At 41.3% G+C, this 22,335-nt stretch overlaps 1 protein-coding gene across 5 annotated transcripts in view; it reads right to left on the bottom strand.

Moving 5' to 3' along the window:
* The window catches only part of sema6e (sema domain, transmembrane domain (TM), and cytoplasmic domain, (semaphorin) 6E), a 182,648-nt gene that overhangs the window by 83,501 nt on the left and 76,812 nt on the right, over positions 1–22,335 (bottom strand). For all 5 annotated transcript variants that reach the window (XM_036006021.1, XM_036006024.1, XM_036006025.1 and 2 more), the window contains 2 exons: positions 5,097–5,297; positions 1–12 (listed from right to left, as the gene is read on the bottom strand). The exon at positions 1–12 is cut by the window's left edge and continues 103 nt beyond it. In XM_036006021.1, the coding sequence (XP_035861914.1) occupies positions 1–12; positions 5,097–5,238 (154 nt within the window). In that variant the 5' untranslated portion in view covers positions 5,239–5,297. The remainder of the gene's footprint in view (positions 13–5,096; positions 5,298–22,335) is intronic.

The raw sequence follows: 22,335 nt of genomic DNA, 5'->3' as shown, positions 1-22,335 counted from the left end.
AGAGGTAGGAGGCTGCGTGGGTAAAGAGATGGAGAGAAAAAGAAAATGTTTAAGAAGTCATAACAACAAAAGACACCGGCCAACTAGCTAAGCTTCTCAGCAAAGGTTCCAAAACACGACACTGACATATTTCATCCCTTTGAGGTCTTTTTAAAAACATTGTTTTCAGAACCGGGAATGAAAGACAGGGGTCAAACCTGATTTCAGTTCAATGAGAACTGTTCACCATGCAAGGCTGGCTTTTTAAAACATGAAATTCATTCTTAGCTGTCATATGTCATTGCTTTTAAAAGTAGCTATGTTTGTTAGTTTCAGATTTGTAAAGAGACAGGACAACAAGGGCTTAACATTTATCTAAAACAAATCAGCAGCTTGGAAAAATATCACACCTATGCAGTTATATAAATATATACTATATATAAATATATAAACCAAGATTACAATTTGGTGTATTGTGCCAAAGATCCCAAGCATAGGCTGTATGCTAATGTGCACTTGTGTAGGTGGATGAGCATGGGAGAAAATAGCATACAAAGTTGCAAATTAGCTTTTCGTGTCAAAGAAATCGGATTTAAATAAACGACTCCTGGTAAGCATTTCTTAACTGACATGTTTGGGGACTGTGCCAAGTGAGGACAAGGAAACCAAAAATAAGAACCATCTCAATGGAAATATCTGTCTGTCTGGTCGACCCACAGTTAAATAGCACTCCTCCGTCTCGGAGGTCAGTCATGAATGCAGTGTAACCGCCCTGAAAAACCTTTTATGACAATTAACACCACATGGTGAAAAAAGACTAAAATATAAAATATCCGTTACTGCAGGCAGGATACTTTGTTGCAAAGAGAAAGAGAAGGATGTAAAGTAATGCCAACTCTATGATGCACTATGGCTGATTTTCATTTTTCCTTCTTCCTCTTCTGTATTGTAATTATTTCTTGTCCTTTTCTACTCCAGCAGACTGAATCACTGGATGGAAATATTCATTTAAACAATGGGAGACAGTGTCCAGTACTTAAATTACAGAATGAGTCAGTAGCTGGACATGCTTTGCAAATGTTCGATTAGGAAAAGAAGGATGCCCCAGGCAGAAATAAAATTACCCTGTTCAATACTGACACCAGGCTGTCTTTCACATCACAGAAACCTCCCCTGCTGTCTCCTCTTTTTATTTTATTTTTTTTTATTTTTTTTTTTACAACCAAGCAAAGATTCAGCTCAAGGCCACGGTGCTCTGGATCTGTAAAGTACTGTATTTAGTGCCCTCCAGCCTCCCATCTGACCTGGGCTGCTGCTGAATTAGCAATCCCCACTAGAAATACACCACAAATCGGAAATTAGTCTCTGTACTGGGAGCCGTATGTCCCCCTAACCGCTGGTCTCGAATCGACGGTTTAAAGATTGAAATGCCTAATGTCTGGCTGAGGGCTGGACCTTGCTGTGCTGTCTGGTGAAGAGACTCCCAGCGGCCCACCCAGCTATCCTCCCCCTGGTAAATGAGGATTTTCTAATTACTCTTCAGCACTTTCACATCCTCTAAAGCTTGGGGGGGCAGCTGGGGCACTGCAAACTCCAGGAGCAGGTGAAGGCACCCAGAGTTATGTAGGATCACTCCACCTGAAAAATCATGTACGATGCTGGCCACAGGCTGACTCAAACCAAAGGCCTCATTACAGAAAAACATCCTAACTGCTTAACCTATCTTAACTTCAAAAATACATAATAACCTATCTTCCTAGTACAGAAGCAATTCCTAAACTCATGGCTCAGAACTCATAAGAAGTCCAAACAATACCTGTACTTTTTATTCTTTCTATTTACCACCGGTCGCGTCTGCGCTGCGTTCCAGAAGCACTGCGGACCCCGCGAGCAATCGCCACAGCCCTTAATACAATATCATCCAGCACTGTTGGCCAATATGTGCCACTGCATCTGGTGCAGTGAATGGCCAAATTATACTGTTTATCTTGAAATTGGTCCAGATTGAAATTAAATTATTACCACCTTGATACATTTCCAAAGTTGTCCCTCACCTTCTCATTGTATTGTACCCTGGCATCTCATAAGGTGTAAAACTAATGGATGCATTACTTAAACTGGACTTCCTGGATCATATTTCATCTAGTCTATATCCACTTCTGGTATTGCCCCGTTGCCGCTGGAAATTCCGCAGTATGTCCTTTTTTCGAACGGATGTCCGTTACCTTCCGCTTTCTTTGTGTTGGCATTTTAAACTCCGGTGGATTTCTGAGGACTATGGTTAACTGCTCCTCAGATCTCTGCAGGGTAAATCCAGACAGCTAGCTAGACTATCTGTCCAATCTGAGTTTTCTGTTGCACGACTAAATCAACTTTTGAACGTACACGTTACAGCAAAACAAGTTCCTTCCCCAGGCTATTGTCCAGCGGCACCGGGGCTCCGTGCAGTGCTTAGCGCCGCCCAAGACTATTTTGATTGGTTTAAAGGAATGCCAAAAACCAGAGCACTTTTTTTCTCCCATTCACGAATGATGTATGGACTCACCAGACCCTCCTCCGCAGCGTTGTGGAGGAAGGTCTGGCAAAGTGAGACTATATTTCATCTTATCCCTTTTACTAGTAGCAAAAAACCTACAACAATGCAGCCCCTATGTGTATACGTGTTAGGGTTACAGCAACATACTAATTGACATAATTTACATTGTAAAGGGAACAGTCAAACTGTATACCCTTTTCATGTATTTATTATGACATGGTTCTAAAAAGTGGAATCAATTCACCATTCAAAACCAATTACTGTCAATTACCACAGAGTAGATGAGATGGACCTCCCAAAATAGCGTTGTAGAGTTTTGGCGTCAGCGGAGTTTTAGTGTCCTATTATGGTCTAAATCAAAAGTTCATGCGAGTGAAATTGTCCGATACGGTCCTTAGTTGCGACCAAAACGTATGATATACTTTATAACTTTGCCCTCCACGTCACGCTGTTTGACATCAATCATCTGAACGTGGTTTATGAAGCATATGCATCCAGCTGAGAATCAAATTCTGGGGAAAAGAGTGAATACTTGTAAGATAAAACTATGGCAGTGGCTTTTTCTAGAAGCAGCTCCAGTATAATAATATATTTTCTTGCCTTAAACATACTCAGCACGCAGTCCGTCACAAAAAAGACAAGATGCTGAGGAGAGTCGCCTGTCCACTTTACAAAAGAAGTAGTGACTCAGGTATGATTTCATAGACTTCGGCCTCGTGAAGTACTACAATTCATAACGGACGTCTCGCATAGTTGTGCGGGACCTTGTGCCACGCTGTCACCTGCTGGAACCAGAGGTGATAAATTGCTCTCATTACACCTGGGATGGAGCTCCACATATAGCACTATTAGGGCAGCTATTTCTGCTAATGGTTGCGTTACTCTCTTCCAGATAGATCAATTACAGTGTGTGGGCCACAGTCTCAGCCACCTCTTTAATCAATTATGGGCCATTACATTGAGCAGCCAGGACCTCTTCTGTGGACCTCCCCAGTGATTGGGTGCCATTGATGAGTCCCCAGGCTGGTCCGATGAAGCAGTGTCTTGAGAGCGTCACACAGGAGATCCTCCTCAGTCAAAGTCTTATCTTAAAGGCTGGTGCTGAAAGCTGCAGTCACATGTTGGACTGTGCAATAATTCAACATTAGCCTTTATGGACTAAACTGTCATAACTGTGTTGTAATTGTATTGTGATTGTTTTACTAAATTCCTGTTTGTCCAAATTAACAACATTTGTTATTGATGTTTTGGTTTCACATGAGTGAAAATGTTAAGTATGCGATTTAGCCAATATATACCTTAATGTGGTATATGTCAAAATTGGAGGTCTTTTTCACAGAAAGTTTGTGATCGAGCCAAAACCAAGCACTGCCTACGGGTCGGAGCAAACTTTCTCATGTTACAGCTGAACAGAACACTAAAATATGTTTCTGAAAAACTTTGAGGTGAAAAATAGGGAATGCAGTAAAATAATATTGATTATTTTTGATCAGTGCTGCCTAGTTTTACAGTTTGATCGGAGCAGTCATTGACACTGTGTAAGAGACTTCTCTTCTCCGACTGGTCGTTTTCCTTCCACCATTAGGGGCGCCAGGAGGAGGCAGAGGAATGTGAATTTTTTACAGATAATCTGATTCATGTAGTACGGTAAGGATATAGTGACAGTTTGAGCAAATATTTGAGTAAGTATTTTTTCATAAAAGTTACCAAATGTAGCTTAAAATGCTCATATTATGCTTTTTGGCTTTTTCCGTCTCTTTTATTGTGTTATATCTCTTTTTGGTGCACGTTATAGGTTAACAAAGTGAAAAAGCCCAAAGTCCACCCTAAAGGGACTTACCATCTCCAACAGAAAACACTGTTCACAAACTGCTCCAAACAGCTCTATTGTAGTCCAGCCTTTACTTCAGAGACAAACGTGGTCACTTTGTAACACACGTTATAATGCTCTCCTAGCTGCTAGCATGGCACGCCCTCATACTCTGCTTCTGACTGGCTAGTAGTCCTTACCTAGCTACTGCGCACGTGTGACTCCCAACAAAGATGGGACAGAAGTGAGATGTCTCACTCTGTAGCTAAAACAGAGAGCTCAACACACAGGGTGAAAAGAGGAGCTGCAGCAATGTGCAGTACAACAAAAAAATATGGTGTTTTTTGAAAATTAAACCATTTAAACCTATTCTGGTACAACCTCTAAATACAATTATGAACCTGAAAATGAGCATAATATGAGCGCTTTAAAAGTCACACGTACAGCTTGTTTCCCTTGGCCCAAACCAATGTAAAAAGGTTTGCTGTATCATTAGTTTAGATGTAGCTAAAAGTGCATGCTGCTGGTTTTGTTTCTTTTACTGAGTTAAAAAGGCCATTTGAAGCCGACATAACAAAAGGAATAAATATTCCAGCAGCAGTGTAAACCTCTGCAAGTTTGCTTGCTTTGAACATGGCCTAAAAAACAACATCCACTGCTCTAAGCCGTGTTCCCCAGTGATGATATGATGTCTCAGGGACCTTTGCTTTACTTTTACATCTAATCCTGCAACTGGGATCACCATGGCAACACAACCGATTTTGAACTTACATTCTCTGCCCACGATGCTGATTGGTTCCAGGTCTTGGGGGAACGGCGTGGCTCCTGAGGACAGCGGAGGTAAGAAGGCGGCTAAGGTGAGAGCCAGGATGGCCGGCAGGACGGGTCGAGGCGAGCCAGGCGTCAGCCTCATTTTGGCAGAAGATGAGACCTCAGCAGAAACACATGGCCCACAGCAGATTCACCTCCCACCTACAATGAGACCCAAGGTTATCGGGATTAGGACAGTTAGCATATGCACCTCAGTGATTCAACCATGGCTGCTAGAGCTTGGAATATATTGCAGTACTCCTAACGCTTAAATTGCATTGGGCTAGTAAATCAAGTTAAAAAAAAAAACAAAAAACTGTGATTGAACAATGTTAGCAGCAATGTTTAAACGTGGCAGCTAAGTTCATATTAGCATGCAATGCGGCGATGTGATTGAGTGTCCACTGAACCGCAGAGACTGTGAGAGTGCAGACACACATAAAAAAGGTGGATGGAGTCAGAGAGAGAAACAGCCACAGGGAGGGAAGCTACCAGGAGAGGAGGCAGGCTGCCGGGGCCCTGACCACCGGGACAACTGCCTTATTTACTGCCAACCAAAGTCTTTCACAGGTGACTTGGCACAATTACACAGAGGAGAACACCTCGCTCCACCCGCCCCGGCACCAGGCCCTGATGGCAGCATTAATTACTCCTGTTAAGGGTCTGTATGTGATATAATGGAGACCTGTCCAAGATGTACCTACAGTAGCCTCTCACTCAATACACGCTGGGATCGCTGGGTTACACATCTCCATGACCCTTGAGATATAAGCAGTTTAGACATTCAAGATGAAATAATAAAATAATATATGCATATGGGATATCATGACATGGACTGACACATTAAGCTGCACCTCTGAAATACATTTGTTATACAAAGTATGAGAAGAAATGTATAATAAAATAGAAGAAAATTACAAAAAATGGAAAAAGGTAAAATAAAATAAAAGCTAGAAGGAATTCAAAAATCAATATTTACAAAATATATTACATGTTTTATCGGCATCAAAATACACAGTGTGCAGACACGGGATACATATTGCTGGTTCTTTTCATTCAAGGAAGTACAGAAATCCATGGGTTAAGAACATTTCAAAAACATTCCTGGGACTGGATGCACACAAAAATCTGATCACCTATTTGTAGCGCCATGGATGGATTTTTCCACCTTATTGTATTATCTGTTTGCATGTGTGAGATGACATGACCCTGCTAACCATCAGACGAACCAACAAACAGAACCAATCACTCCTTCATGGCAACCATGAAAGTAAAATTACAATGTAAACACGGTACGTCCTTTCAGAAAAAATGTTGGCTGGCAAAGTGATTCATTCATTCTGAATTAGTAGACACAAAGGAAGAGTTTGCTTTGCATAATTACAGGAGCAACTAAAAACCATGAGCTCTACTAATGAAGACAAACTTCCTTAACATAAAACGCTACAATACCAGTGACCAGTTTTTGACAAGTTATCTCACAGAAATGCAGAACAAAAACAACAATTACAGCTTGTCATGCAAAGATGTTGCAACCTCATCCACCAGCGTTGATGTAAAGTCATAAATTACCATTTTAAACTAATGGTTTGACAAAAAAGTCCGGAGAACGGCTCTCCTAAAATAAAGTTAAGGCGAAAGTTGGCGTTGAGTGTCTATGTGGGAATAATTAGCATCTCTAGTTGTTGTGCACAAGGCTGCGATTGTGCAGAAATGCTAATTTCCACATCTGTTTGATATCTGAGGGAAGAGACAGTGACAGATGGGTGGCAGAGGGATTTGTCGAAACAAACTTCGAACTGCGATGACCTGTGCTTACTGCCAACTTATTTAGGGCAATGTGTCCTCCACAGGGGCCCTTACAAGCCCTCCCAAATTCATGCACTGTGTCGCTTGGCAATGAGACGTGGGCCACATGGCTTTAAGTGGGAGCAGAAAATTAAGTCAACAGAGACATGAACTGTCATCAATATTGATAATAGTCTGCTTCATTTAAATGCAGGGGAGAAAGCTGCATTTAGCAATGAGGTCAAGCGATGATCACCAACGCAATAAATCGAGGAGAGTGGGCGGGTGTCTGCTTGTGTTTACTTTATTTATTACAGCGGCTTGTGTGGCCTGCCTTAGGCGATATATGAGGACAATATACCTGATGGAATAGCATCATATGCCATGATTTGGATGTTTTTTTTTCCTGCCGGGGAGGACAGCCGTTTGAAAGAGAAAAAGATTATGTTTTAGTGGTACCGCTGCAAGAGACAAATCCATGAGAAAAAGCCATTCAAATGTCAAAAACATTCAGGGCAGACCAAAAGGGTTGTAAGAACTTTGGCCATGCAAAAACAAAACCGCTGTTAAACACCATGCAACGAGTCCATAAATACAGCCATCTAAAAAACATAAGCGGCACACCGAGGGAGCATCCTTGATATCCTTGTGAGGAAGGAAGGCAGGGATCATTTAATGACAACCTGGGTGCTTAGCTAAAGGAAGGCAGCCAGCAGAGTGTGATGATGATGATGCATGCAAAACAAAACAACCACAGTGAATACAAGAGCTTATGCAAGACCACACTTACAGTGAGGAAAATAAGTATTTGAACACCCTGCTATTTTGCAAGTTCTCCCACTTAGAAATCATGGAGGGGTCTGAAATTGTCATCGTAGGTGCATGTCCACTGTGAGAGACATAATCTAAAAAAAAATAAAAAATCCAGAAATCACAATGTATGATTTTTTAACTATTTATTTGTATGATATAGCTGCAAATAAGTATTTGAACACCTGTCTATCAGCTAGAATTCTGACCCTCTAAGACCTGTTAGTCTGCCTTTAAAATGTCCACCTCCACTCCATTTATTATCCTAAATTAGATGCACCTGTTTGAGGTCGTTAGCTGCATAAAGACACCTGTCCACCCCATACAATCAGTAAGAATCCAACTACTAACATGGCCAAGACCAAAAAGCTGTCCAAAGACACTAGAGACAAAATTGTACACCTCCACAAGGCTGGAAAGGGCTACGGGGAAATTGCCAAGCAGCTTGGTGAAAAAAGGTCCACTGTTGGAGCAATCATTAGAAAATGGAAGAAGCTAAACATGACCGTCAATCTCCCTCGGACTGGGGCTCCATGCAAGATCTCACCTCGTGGGGTCTCAATGATCCTAAGAAAGGTGAGAAATCAGCCCAGAACTACACGGGAGGAGCTGGTCAATGACCTGAAAAGAGCTGGGACCACCGTTTCCAAGGTTACTGTTGGTAATACACTAAGACGTCATGGTTTGAAATCATGCATGGCACAGAAGGTTCCCCTGCTTAAACCAGCACATGTCAAGGCCCGTCTTAAGTTTGCCAATGACCATTTGGATGATCCAGAGGAGTCATGGGAGAAAGTCATGTGGTCAGATGAGACCAAAATAGAACTTTTTGGTCATAATTCCACTAACCGTGTTTGGAGGAAGAAGAATGATGAGTACCATCCCAAGAACACCATCCCTACTGTGAAGCATGGGGGTGGTAGCATCATGCTTTGGGGGTGTTTTTCTGCACATGGGACAGGGCGACTGCACTGTATTAAGGAGATTTTGGGGAACAACCTCCTTCCCTCAGTTAGAGCATTGAAGATGGGTCGAGGCTGGGTCTTCCAACATGACAATGACCCGAAGCACACAGCCAGGATAACCAAGGAGTGGCTCTGTAAGAAGCATATCAAGGTTCTGGCGTGGCCTAGCCAGACTCCAGACCTAAACCCAATAGAGAATCTTTGGAGGGAGCTCAAACTCCGTGTTTCTCAGCGACAGCCCAGAAACCTGACTGATCTAGAGAAGATCTGTGTGGAGGAGTGGGCCAAAATCCCTCCTGCAGTGTGTGCAAACCTGGTGAAAAACTACAGGAAACGTTTGACCTCTGTAATTGCAAACAAAGGCTACTGTACCAAATATTAACATTGATTTTCTCAGGTGTTCAAATACTTATTTGCAGCTGTATCATACAAATAAATAGTTAAAAAAATCATACATTGTGATTTCTGGATTTTTTTTTTTTTTAGATTATGTCTCTCACAGTGGACATGCACCTACGACGACAATTTCAGACCCCTCCATGATTTCTAAGTGGGAGAACTTGCAAAATAGCAGGGTGTTCAAATACTTATTTTCCTCACTGTAAGCTAACTTCTACTACAAGCAAAACATGAAGACACTTTACTGCTTTAAAGGTCCCATATTATGCTCATTTTCAGGTTCATACTTGTATGCTTTAATGTAAAAAAACAAACAAAAAAAAACACATTTTTCTTAAACTGTCTGTCTGGATATACCTGTATTCACCCTCTGTCTGAAAGGCTCCGTTTTAGTGCCTGTCTCTTTAAGCCCCCTCTCCCGAAAAAGCACTGGGCCTTCAGCATCTGTGCTCTCGGAGTCTCTGCATCGCCATTGCAGCCAGAGAATGACTGTGACAGCACTTTAGCGGCACTTTTTACCTATATAGAGCATAGTTGTGACATCACAACCGTACAGAAACCCTTTAAAAGAACAGAGTTCGCTTACACTGATGAATTTCAGGCTATATTAAATATAGGATTAAATAATTGATTACCCTTTCATTGCAACATTTAAAAAACTGTCAGTAAGCAGCACATTGAACAGACGCACATGTCATCACTGACAACGTAATACACAAAAACAACCTGCTTTGGCTGCCAGTTGCTGTAGAACCGGTTAGTCTGAACTGTCATGGCCCTTAGCCATTTTCCAAAGGGGAAACAGTCAAAAAGGGAGTTGGCTCAGCAAGAGTAAAGGTCTGTGCTCATGTATAAACAAATTGATGAGCCCTCAGTCAACAAGTCCAACAAAGGAGAGAAATGCTGTGTCAGGATATAATCCTTCAGAGACTGGAATTATTTCCAAAACATTGACATGCTCAAGCCACTTACAGACAGATTTATAAATTCATAATATATGTTTGAGGATTATATGGCAGTAAATAAGTAATACAAAAAACCCACATCAATGAATCCTGTTGCAAAAATGGTTCAATCTTGCACCTGAAATACACGACATACAGTACATTTCTGTTCCATATGTACTGTAGTTTGTTAATCACACAAGTCGGATGTCGGAGACACATGCTGTGTAGTGATTAATGTACAAACAAGGGACATGAAATCGCCCTCCAAAAGGCCATTTAAATGGAGTGTAGTAGTGTGCTGCTATCTGAGATCTGAATGCAGAGGATATAATGTGATAGGTTTATTTGTCATGACTGAATGTGTTTTGTACGTATGAAAAGTGTTATATGTGTAAGTGTATGTTCAACGTGTGTACATTTTTAGAGTGTCGATTCCTTAAGGACGCAAAATTAATTTCAGTGTAAACTGACTATAAAAGTTGTTACAGTATTGTATGGCGTATTGAAAGCTGGCACTGAATGCTCCTTCAGATTCTTTGTTTTCTTTATTTGCTCATAAAATGCAGCCTGCCTTAAATCATAATGTCATTATTTACACAATTTAATTAGTTGTGTAAAGCTAGCATTAAAACATGGCATTAAAAATACATGCAAAAAGTTTGGCTTGATGTTTAATATTAGGCTAAAATATGCAAAAAACAGCTGAGTGATTTGACGAAAACTCAAAAGGAACACGCCGACTTATTTGGACTTTGTCTTATTCACCGTATCCCCCAGAGTTAGATAAGTCCATACATACCCTTCTCATCTCATCAACTCTGTCTGACGCCCCCAGCGCTAGCCTGGTTAGCACAGATCCTGGAGGTAACCGGCTCCAGCTAGCCTACTTCTCCCAATAAGTGACAGAATAACGCCAACATTTTCCTATTTACATGTTGTGATTTGTATAGTCACAGCATGTGCAAATAACAAGGTCACATGAGACGCAGCCATCTTCTAACCGTATACATACTGGGAACTATATTTATATTCTCATATTAAAGGTTAGGGCTCTGATCCGGTATGTTCCAGCTCTGACATTGTCCTGAGAAAACAACTGGAGTAAAATGGCTGCATATCCCCATTTGACCTTTTCGACACAAAGTAGACACACACCTGCCGTCCTCAAGCTCCCATGTTTACCTCCCATGCGAATGTGTCAACAAAGCATCTCCCCTCTGGAATTCTGAAGTCTAATCAGTTAATGACTTTCTGTGCAATCTGAGGGGGGAGTGGACGGCTGATGAGCTGACAGCTGTCGAAGGGAAATAAGCCACCGCTTATCTGAGCTTGTGTTTGCTCTCTGTGTTCTAGGGTTTGGACGGGGGGCGGGGGTGCCCGGATCATTTAGTTTTTAATGAACTGGACTTGTTAAGCCATCTGGGAGACATTGGCAGTTGGGTCTCATTGGGGGAAAGGGGTTTCCGGGACGCTGGGATTCCATTGATTATCTGACATTCATTTGGATTAGCCAACAGCGCTCGGCTGCGGTTTGATAAGACGTATCCACAGAGAAGTTTGGAGTCTTAAGGCCTTCAATTGCATTAATGCAAAAATGAGACTTTACTAATAAGAGAATCTTGCTCTTTATTGGTTGGCATGGAGGCCAGGGAGTCATTTGAATTCAAACATTAACTCTTGCAAGTTAATATGTTCTACGGTCCCCGCTTGGCCAGGAAAAACAGCCCCAGAAAAAAGTCACACTTAAAATCCTAAATTCTAGTTTTATCCTCAATCAACTGCATTGCACAGTATGCACCTGTTGACTCTCAGGACGTTGATTTTCTGCCAACACCTGCTGCACACAACTAAACAGGGGAGCATAATCCTAATACAGAATCACCCTCTAATATTCCCTGACCTCACCAGTGCTTCAGTGGCGGTGAGGCTAATCCACTCGCTTTGATAGCCACAGAATAGAGTGTACCTCTCACCTCTGTGCACTTGGATATCTCTCAGCCCCTTGGCTGTGAAAATCTTTAAGCCCCACTATCCTCCACTGACATATTTGTGGTACACAGTGGCCAGAATAATGAGTGAGCGTATCCCTTGACTCCTCGATAACTTCAGAAACAATTAGCCACGTTAGCCTCTGCTCTAAGCAGGCTGTTATAAAACAGCTTCCTAAGATAGGCGATATAAGTAGTAATTATATATAAGATATAAGTAATTGTAGAAAAAGCAACAGAGACAGCATTCACTAAGAAAGGTACATGAGCAAAAACGGGACAAAAGAATACAGACCCTGGTTGTAGAATATACTGGAAGGGTGTGATGTTATATAATTCACGCAAATCAACAAATGAAGTACTGCGGTGGTGCTTATAGAAACATCAGGTTACATCAGGGTCTCCATGATACCCTTTATACCTCCAATGACCTGCTCCAACAACAAATTCTATTTCTTGCTGTGTTGTAAATATATCTTTACAGAAGCCTTTAAAAGGTCCAACATCATGCTCATTTTCAGGTTAATACTTGTATTTTGGGTTTTCTACTAGAACATGTTAACATGCTTTAATGTTCAAAAAACACTTTATATTTCTCATACTGTCTGTCTCAATATACCTGTATTCACCTTCTGTGTAAAACCCTCTGTTTTAACGCCTGTCTCTTTAAGCCCCCTCCTGGAAAAGCCCAGTCTGCTCTGATGGGTCAGCGTTTCTGGGTCTTCCGCATCTGCGCTATCAGAGTCTTGGTGCCATCATTGCAGCCGGGGAATGACAGTAACAGCACTGTAGTGGCACTTTCTACCTATTCATAGTATAGTTGTGACATCACAACCGTGCAGAAGTCCTGACCGCTCGTTTAAAGGCACAGTTTCTGAATACGGCTGTGTTCATTTCTGTGGATTGATTGTTTTAATACTTTCACAGTATTTATATATCACATCAACCTGCTTTATAATCACAAGAGACATGAAAAGCTCACTTTTTACAATATGGGACCTTTAAAAGCAGCTGCACATATTATAATAGTATAAAAATCTGTTGACTGAAAATGTAATTTCCATTAGCATGAGGAAATAATGACAGGGTGTCAAGTTGTCTGGCTTTCATTGGTTTGTCAGACCAGTAAATAAGAACTTGCCTGATGATTTTTGTTGTTGTCAAAACAACCACATGGGAATTTTAATGTGACAGGAGGAACAACAACACATGATATGAATGGGGCATGGTGAGACAAACACTTCATTGTTGAGGCCTGAGCCATATTGTTCCTCCCTAAACTTCTTTTGGAAGGTTCATCAGACCACCAAACTCACTGCAGTCCCATGACACGAATCACACAGCACATCCTCATGCGCATAGAGTTGTTTTTCTTTCAGCATTCACATCCTTCCTGGAGTTGACTCTGCACAAACAATCATAACTGACATTCAAACAATATTTCCTGAGGGATGCACCTCAGTAGTGAGTGACTATTGACCATCAATATTCTTTCCTAAAGAAATATCAGCGGAATACACTTTTGCCTTTTTTGGAGCAATTCTTTTCTTTACCCAGCAGTCATTTCAACTCTGCACTCAACCCTCTCAGACAGGAAAAACTTTGCTAATTAGATTTCCAATGGCTAACCACGTAGACGCCGTCGTGGCAAATTGGTATTGGGATCAAGGAGCACTGGGCAGTAATTGAGAGACCAAGCCCCACAGGACAAAAAGGTGAATTGTATGGGCTAGTTTTCAGACGAGTGTTACATGTGGCACAAAGGAGTACATTCTAGTGTAGTTACAAGCTAGCTCTGATTAAGAATGCCCTTACAGTAAAAGTTTTTTAAAAGATTACTACAGTTTATCAAGACATGCAGCCTAGTTGATAGTACACTGAAATGATACAGGTTCAACATTTAAGAACATAACTTTTTACCTTGCTACCTTGATTGCTACCTCTAATAAAAATTAAAATGTCCTTCAAAACACTGCTTCAAACCTTTTCAGTGGGTTCTGATAGTGATTTGAACTATTATTTTTGTATACTAAATATAAAAAGGCAGTAAAAACATCCATAACTTGTGTATAAGGAAGTTCAAAGGTTTGACATTAATAAATGGTAAGGGTGGGGGAAAAAGAATTGATCCAGCATAGTATCGCAATATTTTCTGTGGCAATACTGTATTGATACAGATACACCAAGTATCGATCTATTATTATGTATGTGTTGGTCAGTTTGTCTGCTCGATAATCCCATTTTGCAGCAATACAATTGAAGTGAGATGAACAAACAGTGAAATTTATCTTTTTTCATAAAACGGATGTTGACTAAGTTTCCTTTTGGGGGCATAATTTGAAATTGGGAAAAATTTGAAGTTGGAAAAAAGGTTATAAATTGCAATATAATTCGAAGAATATTGCAATATTTTTAAAATCGCAATAATATCGTATTGTGACATAAGTATTGTGATGATATCGTATTGTGAGGCCTCTGGTGATTACCATCCCTAATAAATGGTAACTGTTACACTCAAAATGGAAAACCAAAACTTATAAATTAACAGGTACAAACCGGTGTACCAGGTACAAACAGTGCGGATAGCTTTATACCATTATTTGTCACTCTACTTTCATTCTTTAAAACCAAAGTCAGAGTGCAGATTTCCAGTGTTGCCAGTCACTGACCAGACAGATGCTGTGTATAAACACTTGACACAGAAGAGACATCTAAGCTGGGCTGTTGAATAAAAACATGTCAGATAAAGGAGCTGGGGATTTCGGTATATTTCAAAGGCCTTGCAATGGCAAAAACAGAATGGCTCCAGGGGATCACCGTGGCAACATTTTAAAAAGTCCATTAGCATCCCTGGTCAAAGAGGAGTGATGGCTGGCTTCTTGCCTTTTACCAAGAATAGAAAATCAATGGTCCCTGTAGTCCTTTAAATTCTTGGATTAGTGTGTCAACTGCCTGGTGTCAGTATAATGTAGTCTCATTCTCATAGTGTCTCCATTGTGCCATGCCAGGGAGAGGGCAAGATGGCATCCACGTTGAGATGTGTCTGTCAGGGGAGGTTGGGACCCTCCTTGCCATCAATGCCACTCAGTCTGTTCCTAGGGGAATGCTGCTTTAACCTCAGCGCCCACAGAGTTCAGACAAGTGATGGGTTGTCCTGTTGCAGAGGCCATCGATTGTCACCCCATGTCAGACTACTCTATTCTATACTCTTCTATCCTCATTGAAGAATCCCCACAGATTAGAGCCTGGTTTATATGTGAGCTTCCATGGCAGGATTAATGTCAAAGTAAAACCAAGTTGACAGCAAGAGCCCACAAAAGTTCTGAAAACTGTTTCAGCACTGCACTGATACGACATCAGTTGTAGGATTGGGTATTGTTTGGGTTTTATCTGATACTGGTGCTAAAACAATACTTTTAAAACAGTGCCTGAACCTTTAAAAAAAACAAGATCACAAATACGGCAGTTGGTGACATTAAAGAACAGCTTGTTTATTGCTAAGGCCATATGGTCAAATTAAAATAATTTATTTGAAATGTAATAACTAACTCATTTCACCAGTCAATTGCAGCTTAACAAAAAGAAAAACTACTAGATTTGCAGAAGAGTACTTTACAACAAGCTTACGTTTCTCAAGGTGCACTTGAATGCACCATACGTTTACGATGTGCACTTGAATGCACCATTTAGTTCTGTTGCTGTCGTTTCTCAGACATCTTTGACTGCGGCAGTGTCCACGGTAGGGCTGTAGTCAAGAACACCTTTGTGGTGTCCAAGACAAGTCCAAGACCAGGACTAGTCGAGATCAAGTCAAGACCGAGACCAAAAAGGTTCGAGTCCGAGTCAAGACTGAGTCCAGGACAGAAAAAAAGTCTTATGCATGACAGTATCAAGACAATCATTTTGGGTTATTATTTGATGATCTAAAAGCAAAAACAGTGTCACAACACCCAGGATTTGTAAGTATAGCCATTCCCCTTGATATCATATAATCTAATCTAAATAAAACAGAATGACATATGGTGATACCTCATAATAGCAGTGTTAGAACTGATACAAACAACAATCCACTACTGTTACCACTGCTAGGTACTAGTACTGAGCATTTGAGCAACTAAATGACAATATAGCTTCACTCCAGATGTAGTGTAGAAAAGAAGTGACCTGTATTACAGAGTGTACTCCTATGGTTGGTTAAAATGCCTTAAAATAATGGCCAGGATCTCTGGGAAAAGGCACGATATGTGTGTCTCCATTTCAAACATCACTGCAGGTTGACTGCTTTTAGCAGCAGAGGTTGATTGTGGGCGACAATACTGTTGTGGTTAGCTCGCCGAAACTCTACTGCCGAAGTTGCTGGCTGGCTCGGCAATGTTAGCTAATGTCCGCTAGCATACGTACAGGCTAACTATAGCCAGTTAGCTTTGTGTGTAACGTAACAAAAAAACACCCATCTCGTAGGAGCAAAGCTTAATATTTCATTCAATAAAATGACAGTACAAAAGGAGCACTAACGCCACAGGTCTTATGTTTACAACGTGGACGCAGATATAGGAAACTCCAAATGCAGTCGTAATATTTACCTAGCAGGCTAGGCTAATGATGTTGCGCTAACGTTAGCAAGCTGTCTAAACTTGTGAAAAGCTGAACATACCCGTCCAAGCTGTGTTTCACTTTCCCTCCAATATTATTATAAACATAATAAAGACACCTGGACTCGGTCAAGACCAAAAGCCATATTTGGCAAGACCAGTGGCAGAGACCAAGACCAAATACCAGCGAGTCCGAGACAAGTCAGAGACCATAGAAAAAAACGTCTTGAGTCCGGACTCAAGTCCAAGATCAGACTACAGCCCTGGTCTATTGTGTCTCAAAAAGTGTAGCTGGGCTACTCTGTGTCTTTAGCTGAGACACTGAGACAGACAGACTGTTGAACGTCCCGGTGTTGGAATCCTTTCGAGCGAAATACAGCCACACTTTAGACCGTTTAGCTTTTAGCATTTAACCGTGTTTACGCCAGGTACTAGCTAAAGGTAAGCTAACGTTACCTGGTGCCAAGAGTTAAGTTAAGTTAAGTAGCGTCACATGCACTGATGCTTCGGTTGCCTGTAACGTCCGATTCAGAGCACCAGAGGGCAGCGCAGGCATTTAAGTGGCACCGACATCTGTGCTGTCGTTCGGTCTGGTAGGTACTGGTGGTATAGGAAACCCTAATCAGTTGTAAGCGCACTCCAGTCTCCAGTCAGGCCTTTTATCGGGACTTCTTTCTACAGACAGCGAGTTGGCCAGACTTCACACAGAGGGATCTATGCAGGACTCAGACAGTGAGACGGTTCTCTAATCGATCTGCAAAACCGCAGCAGGCATCATCCATCGTCTTCATGTCTATTTGCAATGGGTGAAAAAAAAGCCCAGAGGGCTATCAGTGGAAGAAAGATCAGGCATGCACCAGAGGAATCCTCTCTGTCTGTCTCCTGTTAATTATTCAGATTCATCTTCAGAGAGGCCTATAATTTCCTGACCAGTTTGTGCTCTCTGTCACTCAGGATGCACCTTCAATCTCCTGCAGTCCTTATGGCATTTTAAAACGAGTATTACCTTGGGGTCCCCCAATCAAACAGATCATTTTAAAATATGCTGGGCAGCAATTGTGCTAGCCCCTCTCCCTCATCTCTCTGTCTTCCCTTCATACATAAAAGTGAATGTTAACTACCCCCTTCTCCTCTCAATCTTTCTGTCATCAATAATTCAGAATGTTATTGAGAAACACTACCTGAACCCTGTATTGACAGAAATCCAAGCACTGTCATTCCCTCAAGGGCGTCATAATTGGATACCTCCCGAGGCTACTGCTGTGAAATGCAGAGCAAGAGTAGAAAGCAGGCTGAGTGTTGTTGTTTGCTGTATTTTGTGTGTTTTCATTTTACCTTTTATTACAGAGACTCTAACCCAAAAGCCGAAGTTAGCCAATTTATCGACTGGAGAACAACCTCTTGGGAACATTTAGAGGTGGGTAAGAAAATGTTTGAGTGAAGTTTCCAGAGTGAAATTGCAAAAGGAATCAATGAACCAAGGGCAGCTGTGTTATTCCATTCATTGGCAAAGACATTTACTTGATACAACTGTGTATGGAAATTAAAATCAACATCACATAATCTCATGTCATGCAGCACTAAGCCCCATGAATAATGGGGCTCAACAGCAGCCGGAATTTCTGTGAAATTAAAAACATCAGTAAGGATGATATGTAATAAATAATATACAGTACCATGAACAGGTATTTTGAAAGTTAAATCAGTGTTCTCCCCTGTAAACTGATTGATCTGCTTGTACATCATGGAAATACAACACCCCTGTTCTAATGCAGTACACTGCTGTCTGCTCTGCTAAAACAATGGAAAAAAGAGCTGATATAAAAGGAGAAAAGAGCCGATATAATCTCCTGTCCCAAAACACTTTACACACTATTGTGCTGCCTGAGCCTGTCATAATTCACACAGAACTGAAGAGAGGCACAAGCTACCTGGATGTAGCAGACATTCAACAGACCAGGCAGGGTGATATTTTCAATGTAAAATGCTTTAATATATTGAGGGGAGAAGATGGGAGAGAGAAATGGTGAATCTTTCTTCTTGCCAGGAGATGGGCTTTCAGACTAAACCAAAGCTAAGAGACCACTGTCAGTTTGGGTCAAGGCAAAACACTGGCCAATCACATTTACATACTGTTAAATTGCACAGAAAGCCATATAAGGGTTAGAGCCTCTAACAACAGATGTAAAGAAATTGAAAGGACCTGGGCAAGCAACTCTTCATAGGTTTCCTTTAAATTCACCTGGTTTGGAAAGACCAATGAATGTCGGTGATAAACTAAGTGGAAACAAATGTAACTTTTTCGTTGCGATTGCTAGGGATGCTCCAGCTGAGAACCACCACTTTGAGGACTTCACGGTGGCTTTGTGTCCGTTCACGGCAGTGTACAAAAAGAGAGTGAGACTTCTCTATTAACACAGAGGCTCTTTGATCTCTATCTCCCCTGTGGTACCAATTAGCTTGCTGCACCGTTTGCATTTCAAACTCTTTGCAAATTCCTATTTTGAAAGACATCCTGAATGAATTATCAATCTCCCGGCACTTCTATACCCTCTCCACGAAATGTGAATTATGAGTGGCATATCTCCAAAGTTTGTCTCATTTAAATGAGGTATCTCTACAAGCGCTGAAGAGGTTAGATATATATCACATACCTGTTTTCCCCTCACCAATCACATATTTTATTTCACTATGATGCAATCAGTAGGCCTCTTTCTTATTTCTGTTCGTCCTGACAAAAGAATAGGTCACACTGTGCCAAAACAGAGATTACTACTAAAAATATAAAACACATGAAGGCAGAGTAGTAGAGAATTGATCAAAGGAAGATAAATAGCTGTGAAGATTCTTCCACTGCCTTTATCCCTTGTTAGCAGACGCAATCACACAGCCGTCACCCAGAAGATCCATCCCTGTCACATTACCCCAACAAGATTATGAGGAGGAGTGGGGGGAGAGGAGCTACCACAGGAATGTGTGACAAAAGTACATTTGGTGAATTTCAGTTGAACAAGAACAAAAGCAGCAAGCCCTGCTTTTATAAATGAATGATTTTTGCAATCTGAGTGGTCGATGCTGATGAAGGGAAATATAAATCAAGGGTAAGAGTGAGGCTTCTCGGCGAGAGTGCCTCACAGAGATAATGGCATCATCATGCCTGTGTGCTTCGCTGTTCCTGGGAAGATTAAACACTTTATCATTGTCTTTGGGACAAACAGTCTCCGTACGTGGAGCGTGCATCCAATTATTATAGCCTTTTTATGCTCAAACCCGACATTCACGCGTCAGCTTCATCCCACACCAGAAGCCTTAAGAGGTGAGATGAAAAGAGACAGCAGTCTTATCAGGGCAGTGCTACCTTTCAGGGCAGTAGCCCACGGTGGCAGCTGACCTCACTTTTATTACCGCTGTCTCACACTGATGATATCATCTAAACACATAGTGAAAGACCCAGAAGCTTTCAAGCTCGGTTTATCTCATTTTATAGCTCTAACAACTCCGTCTCTGCCAAGAAAAGTCAATGGCCATGGGCAATCATGCACCAAGCAAGAGCGTGGCTCCTCTCACCTCATCAAAGGCTACACTGTGCCATGGAACATGGGAGGAAGATAGTAGGAGCCAGGGCATGAAACAGAGAAATGGGACAAGAACAGTGACAGTTGGAAAGACAGTAAATCTAAATGAGGAAAAGGAAGGGGGGGGGGGGGGGGGAATGACAGCGTCTCACAGCTCACTGGTCTGGAATCAGCCAGACAATCAATTCCACCACTCAGATTCTGGCTGGCAGGTCCTGTTTCATCGGCACTGAGCATCACAGGGCGGCGCCCAATTATCAACGGTGCTAAATTACTTGAATGATCAGTCAAAGTAGTCAAATGAGACAAACATATCACGTATAAAACTGTCTGGACGTTCCTGGGCTTCACCCTCATGACTGCCTGCAATTTTCCATTGGGATTAATTAAGTACTTTATCTATCTTAGATTCTGTTGCTATGAACAACTCTACTGACAACAAAAGAGTGGCACCCATTCTGTTAATCCATCTTGTGGAGTGTACATTTGATGGTTTCTAAACAAATGATGCAGCACATCCTCTATTTGCTAACAGAAATTACTGGAATTCTTCGAGACTTAAGAATCAAAAACGATTGCAAATATTGAACTCTTTTAGTAGACAGAGAATTATGAAATGTTCTGAGAGCCAAGTCTATCAAAGCTACAAATTCTATATGATTTGTCCCAAAATTAAACTTTTTAAAGCTGCAACACTTATTAAGATAACCATCTAATGTCCTTTTGCAGCAGTCTCAGATGGGTAAAAAAGTAGCATTCGCATACTGTTTGTAAAAACAGATTTTTTTTCTTGCTATGCTTGTACCAGTTGCCTATGGCTGTCAGGGTCGAGTTGGAGAAAGCATACCGTGTCCCGAATTGACAAATAAAATGACTAATCATAAGACCCAGTTGGCAATCTGACAGATCTGATCTGATTCAGAGGCGGCATCTGAGGCATCAATCACCGTTGTCCATCGTTCTTCTGACAGCGTGGGGCCTTTACCGGCTCAGCAGTAGGGCTGCTCCATTAAGGGAAAAATTCTTTTTATAAATCACGATTATTTTTGGTCAATCATGACCAACTCATTCACTTTTGGAAAGATGTTGCATTTATTGAACTTAAAAAAAACAGTTAAACAAATCAACATTGAACATTTTCCCTCATTCAGAACACAAGACAAAATAAGAGTTTATTTGCCAAATGTAATGTGCAAAATAATCGTTTTTCTCGATTACTCCGTTTTTGTGATCATAAGGAGCCAAAATCGTAATCGTGATTAAACTTTTAATTGCACAGCCCTACTCAGCAGCACTAAAGTGTTGCTAAGACTGCTGGCTGCTTGTGTTCCTGCATGTGTCTAATGTGTTGTGTGTTAAAGCACCGCCTGGATCTCAGTTTAGATAATGTAGTCTATCCAGCACTTAAGGATAAGCCCTTATCTCTGTCTAAATCCCCAACAGTCATTAGAGGCAGCAGGGCTTGCTTAGGAGTCCGTCTAATTAGAGCCTAAACCATATAGCATAACATAAAGATCCCTGCAATGGACACTGAGGATTATACAGGCATTGTAGTCAGGATGCCATTACTTCTACATTGACATTAGTACGTTCTGAATTATTACATCTTGAGTTTGCGATTCAAGATAAAGAGGTATGATAATATAAGAATCTTGCCTGAAATGGTCACCAATTTACTCTGAATCATTGAATATAGTTTAATATCCACTGCCAGATGTCTAATCATTTGAAAGTCCCTGTTTCCTTAACAGACGCGTCTTTAGAGCTTCTCGAGTCAGGAGTCCTTGTGAAAAGCTTCGCGTCAACCCACAAATAAAAAACACTTCATACTGCTAGATCAAAGCAGCGCATGTAGTACTCATCTGTCGGCTCCCTCACCATTCCTGAGCCCGAGTCATCTGCATTTTAGGTTCTTGGAGACATGAGTGAAGTGGACACAAAGAGAATAAAAGAAGTTGAGAATAGACCAATTCACACTGGGAGGGCCGGGGAAGATGGACAGGAAGAAGTAAGACAGAGGAGAAAAAAAACAAAAGCTCTCCTTTGCAAGAAGACGTACCACTGCCTCTGATTTTATTCTTCCCCACCCCCTCCTCCTCTCTCCATCCTTCCACTGGGTTTGACCAAGCAGCTATA

This window comes from Sander lucioperca, chromosome 10, assembly GCF_008315115.2.
Source record: "Sander lucioperca isolate FBNREF2018 chromosome 10, SLUC_FBN_1.2, whole genome shotgun sequence".
NCBI lineage: Eukaryota > Metazoa > Chordata > Actinopteri > Perciformes > Percidae > Sander > Sander lucioperca.
This window is presented reverse-complemented; position numbering and strand designations above follow the sequence as displayed.